The sequence below is a fragment of the Nilaparvata lugens genome, chromosome 3, assembly GCF_014356525.2.
Source record: "Nilaparvata lugens isolate BPH chromosome 3, ASM1435652v1, whole genome shotgun sequence".
NCBI lineage: Eukaryota > Metazoa > Arthropoda > Insecta > Hemiptera > Delphacidae > Nilaparvata > Nilaparvata lugens.
Window position 1 is genome coordinate 79,798,280 of NC_052506.1, and position 10,124 is coordinate 79,808,403.

General features: G+C 33.4%; 1 protein-coding gene across 3 annotated transcripts in view; it reads right to left on the reverse strand.

Moving 5' to 3' along the window:
- Positions 1 to 10,124, reverse strand: part of LOC111052588 (rho-associated protein kinase 1) — an 83,342-nt gene that overhangs the window by 60,587 nt on the left and 12,631 nt on the right. For 2 of the 3 annotated variants that reach the window (XM_039424746.1, XM_039424745.1), the window contains exons 1-6: positions 6,258 to 6,315; positions 5,430 to 5,565; positions 4,765 to 4,882; positions 3,865 to 3,949; positions 3,346 to 3,436; positions 749 to 941 (exon numbers count right to left, since the gene is read on the reverse strand). In XM_039424746.1, coding sequence (XP_039280680.1) covers positions 749 to 941; positions 3,346 to 3,436; positions 3,865 to 3,949; positions 4,765 to 4,882; positions 5,430 to 5,565; positions 6,258 to 6,284 — 650 coding nt within the window. In that variant the 5' untranslated portion in view covers positions 6,285 to 6,315. Of the gene's footprint in view, positions 1 to 748; positions 942 to 3,345; positions 3,437 to 3,864; positions 3,950 to 4,764; positions 4,883 to 5,429; positions 5,566 to 6,257; positions 6,316 to 7,101; positions 7,238 to 8,537; positions 8,598 to 10,124 lie in introns of those variants that run through there. The other variant, XM_039424747.1, reaches the window with a different exon arrangement.

The following is a 10,124-nucleotide window of genomic DNA, read 5'->3' on the forward strand; positions in this document are numbered from 1 at the left end:
GTGGTTTATTTAATGTTATTGGTTGTTTATGTTTATTATATGTTGAAAGTCTCTCGCTGCTTTAGTGTATTTGCATGCATACATTTAACCGTGAGTGGCCAGCCTTAGGCTAGGCGCACATCAGTTAGTCAAGGCAAGACATGATCAGACACGTTCAGTCACAATATTTACATAGTTGCTTATGAAGACATGTCCAATTGCAATGACTAATCAGTGTGAGTCGCGTCATAAGCAACAATGTGAAGTATTCTGACTAAACGTTTATGATCATGCCTCTTGACTAACTGGTGTGTGCCTAGCCTTACAGAAGACTGTGTGCCTGTCAGTCAAAAATGTCAGGTTGGAAAATTAGGTTAATGGCTGGTCTAATAGAGAATAAACCAAGAGGATCATGGTGAACTGGAAATATTTGACACTTACAAGATATAGCTTTCAAAGATTCCCTTATAGATTTTTAAAAACAAAGCTCGGTTTCTAAGACACTTATTGAATAAAATGGGCCATTAATCCTATAGACTTGATGGAAATATATAGCAAGGGCCTCCACACGGAGGCAATTTGAACTGGATTAAATCAATGTCAAGTTTCGATTGTTATAATAATTCATTTTTAGCTTGAACCACCAGCTGATTCAAAGTATAATCTTTCACTGAGCAAATAGCACTCAATAACATAGTTAATTACTTGTTACTGTAATGCCAATAAAATCAAATTACATGTCAGTTACAAGAGTAGTTTATTAATTTACCTGTCCGTTAGGAATCCACAGATCAAGCTTTTGGCATTGTGACTGATTTCGATGTCGGAAGGAAACTGGAGCGAGTTCCTGTGGTCCATGATTTTGCTGTAGGTGCCGACCAGAGAGTCAGCATAGAAGGGCGTGTCCCCCACCAGCATTTCATACAAAAACACTCCCACACTCCACCAGTCGCATTCTCTACCTGTTCACAACAACAGATAAAAAATTGTTTATTACAATAAAATCAACATGTATGTATAAAACATAGTAATGTAGCATAACTAATTAACATTAATGGAATTATTGTAGTGCAGTAAATTGTTATGTAGTGAATAAAAACAATAAATAATAAAATCAAAATGTACAACTGGCATGAAAGGTTATACAACTGGTATGAACCTGGTACAACTGGTTCACAAAAACAGATAAAATATTGTTTATTACTGTAAAATTAACATGTATATATACAGGACCCGGCATGAAAACCTGACGATTTTTGATGATAACTAAAGTGTGTTGCGTACAATTAAATCATATAATATATAAAATTGAAGATCAAATTTTGCAATTTGTAGTGAATTACATAAATTACAAAGTTTTCTATTTGTAGATTATGTAATCCAGATGATTTCCGTTACTTTTCACACAATCACTTAACCTAATTCTAAAATTTGCCATTGCTTGCTCAATCATCACTTGTGGAATTGCTTCAATTTCTCGTTGAATGACTTCCTTTAGTTCTGTGGATTATTGGCTGCTCAATAACGGCAATTTTGTTTATTCATAAATCCCGAGAAATGAAAATATTCCTCGTCACTTAAAAGAATAACGGCATCCTGGTAGACATTTTCGAGAATGATCTCGCAAGCGGCTTTGGAATGTGCCCAATAATTTGCATTAAGTTGTTGCACTAACTTTATCTTATACAAATGGAATTTTAGGTCGGAATAAAGAATTCTTCGTACACTTCGATCAGGAATGGCTAGCGCAACAGCATGTTTCGCTGCTGAACGTCGTGGAGACCGTGTAACAGCTACTCAGGCGTTTTTCGGGCGTTCTCACGGTTCGTTTTCGTCCTGTTGGTTTCGTTTTTAAAGCGAACGTGTTCCTGAAATTCTTTACCCACAACAAGATCGTATTCCTACTAGGAACAGGCCCGTGTTGATTTAAATTATTGAAAAGTCTGCGACATAAACGCTGTGTTAAAATAACTGAGTCATCATTTTTAAAATAAGCTTCAATCACAATCGCTCGATGTTTACGTGACCACGACATACTGGCCACTGAAATGGCAAGAATAGACCTGTCGATGTACAACATTCCCGCCTTTTCAATGACAGTGATTCAAACATAACAATTACTACAAAATCGTCAGATTAATATGCCTGTCCCTAACATAATCAATTAACATTAATGAAATTGTAGTTTAAGTAAATAATGCAGTGAATGCAAAAAAATGCAAACGGTACAACTGGTATTAAAGTGTTTGCACTGAAAATTGAACTCAAATTCAGAAGTGAATGAAACCTACTTTTTGGACTTTGTTTATGAATCAAAATTCGGAGAAGGAACACTTTTGGGGTTTGTCTGTTGGTCCTTCCCCAATCATTTTAATGATTTGTGTATAATTGAATAAATAAGTACACAATCTAATAATCGAGGGTTCATTCTTTCACCCATTATTTGCTTAAACACATAAAGAGTAATTTCTTAAGGCTTTTGTTGGTGGAGGGTTCCTCACGAGAGGGTCCCACCTTGCCTGAATAAGACGTCGATGTGATACTTAAGGTCGAGATCTTATGACTGTGATACCTCATAAATTCATCATTAACTATATTTTTAATAAACAATAGATTCGTTCAAAAATTTAGTTCCTAAAACTAAATATTTGAAATGTTAATAATGTTCACGTTAACCAAGATTGAATTATATTTTGACATTAATATTAATGTCAGGTGAATATTCACAAATAGTGTAGAGCAATACAGAATTGAATGTACAATAAACAATGGAAACTTGCGATTAAAATAATAAAACGTTTAGTTCCGGTTGCACAAAAGCCTGTTAAATTTTAATCGTTATTAATTGTCACGAGAACCAATCAGAGAAGCCTTCTTTTCGAAAAAGCCTTCTCTGATTGGTTCTCGTGGCATTTAATAATGAACAACATTTAACATAATTTTGTGCAAACGGACCTTTTAAATTTTTAGGTTATATTGATTTGACTAAACTCATTCAAAATTTCAATCAACTTATTCTTCTTCTTTCGACGATCTACAGCCTTGGGTGGGCCTTAGCTTCCTGTATAATACGACCCCAATATAATCACTGTTCAACCAAACGTTCCATCCACGTTTTCCCATAGTGCATAGATCCTCATGAGCCTCCTGAATCCACCACCTTCTTGGTCTCCCTTTCCTACGTGTTCTTTCCATCCTTCCTTCTAACAGCTGCTTCGACATTTGTGAGGGAGGCATTCTTAGGACATGACCCAACCAAGAGATTCGCCTCGATTTGACAAATCGCACATCGCACAGCTTATCAACTCATTCAATTAGATAAAACTCAATGGAAGTGAATTAGCTTGTATGAAATGTATTACTCACCATATTCTCCCTCTCCGCCTTGTGACTGCAAAACTTCTGGAGAGATGTAGTCAGGGGTACCAACAGCTGTATCAGATCTCACAAGGCCATCCTTTCAATAAAGAAAACGCAGTAAGTAATCAGAACAAGTGAAATTTTTACATGTTAAAATAAGAAAATCAATTTTTTCTATCCATTTGGTAGTGAAAATTGTTAATGGGAAAAATCATTGGACATAACCTCGGAAAATTGAAAGGAGTAGATGGAGTAGCGCTCATCGAATTTCCATCTAGCTGTTTACCCTGTTGTCAATATTTGTAGTAGCAGAAGTCTTCGGGGTGAATTACAGAATTTAATTTGGATTTTCGTTAAATAATAATGATAATAATGAATGGAGTAGGTTCCATAAATAAATATGCTTAAAGAGCTGAAGCCCTCTTTATCCATAATTTATTGTACAGTTTCATCAATAAATGTAATAAATACTAATAATAGATATTGGAAATAATGAAATAAATAATAAATACGAGCTGTTCTTACCGAATCCATTCTCATACATGTGCCAAAGTCAGCCAGTTTCAAATGACCATCTTTTCCTAGAAGCATGTTGTCTGGTTTGACGTCCCTGAAATAACAATGCAAAACACTCATCAATATCAATATATATTGAAAATAAAATTATTCACATTAGATTTACATAGATTAATAGAATTTATCCTCCAAATATTATATAAAATTGAAACTGGACAAAATTTTATAAAAGTAAAATCATCACTCTATTTCGGACTTTTAAAATGTTATCTATTAGAAAATCTAACGAAATAGTACAAGGATTATCCTTAGATCTCCCCACGGTTAATGCTTTCTTGTAAAAACACGAATAAATTTTTTTCAACAAGAATGAGCAGTTGAAAATAATAAATAACAAATGAGCAGAATAGAAATGAGCAGTTGATATTACATCAGTTATACCGGTATCAGCTATTCTTTATAGAAGGCAGTGGCAAGGCAGAGAACCGGCAACGCTGTTCTCATATCTCTCTCCACTGCCATTATAACGTGGACTTCACTATAGTTGAGTTCATTCAACAAAAGTCGACTAAGTTACAGTGACTTGACCAATATGACTGCATCTACAAATTAAAAGTATATAGTGCAGATTACAATACACTTATGTCTGGTTTTCACAATTCTAGAAGACGTTCTAGTTAATGGAGGCATGTAACCGTGTTGAAAGTTGAACCGGGTGGATATTTACTTACCTGTAACTTAGTAGCCTGGTACCTGTTACCTGTGAACCTGTAATCTGATCAAGTACATGCCCAGACGGAACGAATTACTTCTGCATACCCACCCGGAGTAGCTAGAACGTCTACTAGAGTAGATAAAATCACGATAAAACCATTTTATTTTTCGATAAAACCTCGCAAAAATACAGACCTGTGAACAAAGCCCATTGAATGAATAGCATCAAGAGCTAGAACAACTTCCGCACAATAGAACCTGGCCCACTTTTCAGGTACATCATAGTTCGACATTAGGTTAACGAGATCACCACCTGAAAATAGAGAAAATATGGGTGAACAAATACATAAAGCATAGACAGATAAATAAATAGAATCCATATAACAATACACGCAATAGCACAAACGTTAAGATAAAAATCTGGCTTTGAAAGATTGAGAATAAGTAAAAACGACTGGAAGAGTCTACAGTTCCAATCAATAGATGAGATGAGGATAATTATTTACTAGTTTTAAGTGTCGCCAGAAATTGTAAATTTGACTTGGAAAAAGGACTTCAATTCATCTACTCAAGCTATTTGCTTCTAATGTAAATTAACATTGCTAAATGGTAGCAACACACATTTTACTCATTACTTCAATAATTACCCAATAATTACTCATTACTAATTTATTGACAAAACTCAACAATTATATTATGGAAAAGAAAAAATAAGTCTTAGCCATGAATATCTTCATTACCGGAGTAAATTCCATCATTTTATGAAGTAAGGTTATTATAGAATGTTAGTTAATACACTAGGAGAGGTTGAAGATATTTTTAATGTAAATAGCTACAATAATTTCAAGAATTTTCAGTACCTGGCATATAATCCATGACCATGTAGAGGTATTTCTGATCTTGAAATGCGAAGTGCAGCTGAACAATCCACTCGGAATTTGCGTAAGCCATGATGTCTCGCTCCTCCCAGAAAAACGCTGAGTCGGAACGTTTGATCTAAACGGAACACAAACAAAACCTCATCATTTCACTCCTTCAATAATACATAGTTTCAATTCTAAGATGGATTGAATTGATTTGACTCGTTCTATAATATGTATATACAATTTCAATTGGAAGATGGTTTAAATTGAAGTAAATACAAATGAAAACGGAAAATTACTTGAAGATATTGGTAGATCGAGTAACGTCACCTGATTTTAAATAAAGGTTGATTCACAACACAAACAATTTGATAAAATGCAAGAGATATAAACATCTAGGTTATAGGCTACTCATATAAAAGTAGATTTGAAATGTTTAGGGTGATGTCACACCAAGCCAGACACAAACAGACAAAATGACCGCTCCGGCTGAGTGGGAAGGCTTTAGCATTGGAGTAGAAGAAACCATATCGCACCAGACGCATCCAGACATTTTGTATCTATAATACAAGTATCATGTTCGACCATGAAAGCATGACAGGCCTGTATGCGCAGTAAATTTCTTAGTCCAATTGTGTCTTGTCCGGCCTGGTGTGACATCACCCTAAAATGAGCAAGAACAAACAGATACCTGATTGAAATTTTCTTGTTATGGAGTCTGTAATTAATGGAAAATTTGAAAAGTGTAAAGACTAGTTGTGAAGTTAAATATGCATGCTGATTTATTCACAATTTGAAATAACTGATCGAAGCATATCAACTTACCATTTCAAATTTACTTAGTAACTTCATGGCAAAAACCCGCTGAGTAGACTTATTCCTCACCTGCAAGACAAAATAATCAATTATGAGAAATAGATATTAATTTATTGTGATACATTCTGTGATTCATTTAGAGTATAAAGTCAACCTTCAAAATTCAAAATTTTAAATCATCATTCCTGGACCGAAAATCAAGTAACGAAGCAGTGTGTGATTACATAACCTATCTTTTGGACAACATTAACATTTTATCAAAATTTTTGGAGAGAAATAGTACAGGCTCAGCCTAGTTTTCCTCCAATGTCATAATTGTATTATGATTATAGTATTTTATACAATAATGAATTATAATTAATTAATGATATTTGTCTTGAAAAATTGACTCAAACTCAACCATTCAAGTTATTTGCTTTTAATGTGAGTCAACATCGATATTAACATTAATGTCAGTAACGCACAAACCTTTAAAAAAAATCTAGTAGAATATTTAATTATGAAAAGTAACTTATCAAGTAATTTTTGTTACTGAGAAAAATTACTCGAATATTTATTGGTTAATTTGAGAAAATCTACAAACAATATTATAATTGATACAGAAAATTGTTAATTACTGACGACCACTGTTTCAATAATTACTAATTATTTATTGATGAATATTGACGAAGCTCAACAATTATTATATTATGGAAAAGAGAAAACCAGTCTTAGCCATGAATATCTTCATTACCGGAGTAAATTCCATCATTTTATGAAGTAAGGTTATTATAGAATGCTAGTTAATACACTAGGAGAGGTTGAAGATATTTTTAATGTAAATAGCTACAATAATTTCAAGAATTTTCAGTACCTGGCATATAATCCATGACCATGTAGAGGTATTTCTGATCTTGAAATGCGAAGTGCAGCTGAACAATCCACTCGGAATTTGCGTAAGCCATGATGTCTCGCTCCTCCCAGAAAAACGCTGAGTCGGAACGTTTGATCTAAACGGAACACAAACAAAACCTCATCATTTGAATCCTTCAATAATATACAGTTCCAATTCAAAGATGGATTAAATTGATTTGACTCGTTCAATAATATACAGAGTGTACAACGAAAGGTGTAACAGCCGAAAACCATAGATTATACGTGAAATTTGCAACAAGAAATGTCCAGTAAAATTTTCTTAGTTTTCGAGAGCTATCAATTTTTCGATATTTTGGAAATAGGTAAACTTACTGTCATTAAAACGTCAATAACTAGAAAAATAGTAGGAAAGAGGAAGAAATTTGCAATAAGATTTATATATATATATATATATATATATAATTTCCCTTTGATTGTCAATTTTTCATCTTTTTATAAACGCTCAAAGTTGAAAAAATACATTCGTCGAGTTCAAAGCTAAATTTCAAACCGGTTTATTCTTGATTTTGATTCAGGGTAACAATATATTTTCAATAATGTTAAAACTTCGCCATTTTATAAGCATTCGTATGAATATAAACTTGTTAGGAAAATTTCAATATCAAAGTAATGGAAAATGCAAATAATATCTATATGGTCTTCAGCTGTTTTATGGGACACTTTGTATACACCTTCAATTCGAAGATGGATTAAATTGAAGTAAATACAAACGAAAACGTGAAATTATTTGAAGATATTGGTAGATCAAGTAACGTCCCCTGATATTCACAATAGAGGTTGATCCACAACATATACTTCAATTCGAAGATGGATTAAATTGAAGTAAATACAAACGAAAACGTGAAATTATTTGAAGATATTGGTAGATCGAGTAACGTCACCTGATTTTAAATAAAGGTTAATCCACAACACAAACAATTTGATAAAATGCAAGAGATAAACATCCAGGTTATAGGCTACTCATATAAAAGTAGATTTGAAATAATTACGGTGAGGTCACATCAAACCAGACACAAACTGACTAAATAACCGCTCAGAACGAGTAGGAAGGCTTTAGCATTGGAGCAGAAGAAACCATATCGCACCAGACGCATCCGGTCATTTTGTATGGTTCATACAAGTATTATGATCGACCATGAAAGCATGACAGGCCTGTATGCGCAGTACATTTATTAGTCCAATTGTGTATTGTCCGGCCTGGTGTGGCATCACCCTAAAATGAGCAAGAGCAAACAGATACCTGATTGAAATCTTCTTGTTATGGAGTCTATAATTAATGGAAAATTTGAAAAGAGTAAAGACTAGTTGTGAAGTTAAATATGCATGCTGATTTATTCACAATTTGAAATAACTGATCGAAGCATATCAACTTACCATTTCAAATTTACTTAGTAACTTCATGGCAAAAACCCGCTGAGTAGACTTATTCCTCACCTGCAAGACAAAATAATCAATTATGAGAAATAGATATTAATTTGAAGATAGATTACAATATTATGATATTTTCAACTTCTTCAGGAAAGAAAGGTTTAACAGAAAAGAGACTGTTACCATAGATAAACAATAGCGTAAGTAGATATCCCATGATATAGGGGGCATTTATGTCGCAACTTTTACTGTTAACTCAAGCTGATTAATATAGATTTTTACTGTTTTGGTCGGGCGAGAATGTATGAACAGCACAATATGAGGGACAACCAGTGTCATACAGCTTCACGGGAAAGAACTACGTGAACTATCGGCTTAACAGTAAAAGTTGCGCCATAAACGCCCTATAACATGGGATATCTACTTTCGCTATTGTTCATCTATGCTATTACTTCGAGTAAACTAATTTTAGTATGATTGAATGATTTCAAGTATGAGTATGTATAATTCATGGATATTCATTGAGAGTAGACGTGAGAAACTCCAAAGATGATTTGAAGGATGATTTTTAATGGAAACTTTAACAGGATTATACTCTAAGGCATCTCAGTTCATTGAAGAATGTGCGAAATTGACTATTAATGTAACCATAAATTGATTTTATTATGAATTCCATCCAAATCTAGTGAATGAACACTGTATTCAGAGATGTAGAACTTTTCCATGACGTAATAAAACCACAATAATGCTAGATTTTTTACTGGAAATCTTCAATTTTCACAAAATCCAGTCTTTAGATGCTCAGGACATCATCTTCAGCCGAAGATTAATCTAGTAAACTCGTTAATAACAAAGATATTGGGCCATATGAATAAAGTTAAGCATTTGCTTGTACTTCTAAAAAATATTAAGCATATGCTTCATTTTCTATGAATAAACGTGAGCAAAACCTTTTGCTCATGCTCATCAAAAAAGTAGTATTTGCTCAAAACTTGCTTGTACTCATAATTGTATGAATAAACTGGAGCAATTGCTCAACTTTTGAAGTATATGCTTCAAAGTCTAGTCTGGAGCAGCTTTTCACCTTTTGCTCATAGTAAAATGGCTCAACTAATTCGTGTAAGGAAGAGGAAACTATACAGATACGATCACAACCAATAGTTGAGAACTATAAAACTCTTTTTAGATTTAACCATAATATATTATATCACCATTATTCCTACAAAAGAATAAATACAAAAGATACCTATCGTATATAAAGATAGCCATCACAGAATAGGAAATAGGCATTTAAGAAGATGAGAGTGTAGACGATTATAAGAAGGCTATTGAGATTATAAGATTATGCTGAAGATTATAGAGATGACATTTTTTACGCTATTATTTCAAAATTCAGAACTCAACTAACCTAAAACTCATAGATAGAGAACAGAGCAGACGACCAAACACAACTTACGCTTACGTGAGTAGCACATTCTAACCTTTTACTATAAAAATAAAGTAAGGCCACAGGTAAGGCGAAACAGCTGATGAAAAATCTTTAAAAGACGTGAGCATTTGCTCCAGAGTTTAGGAGCATAAGGTAAAAGTATA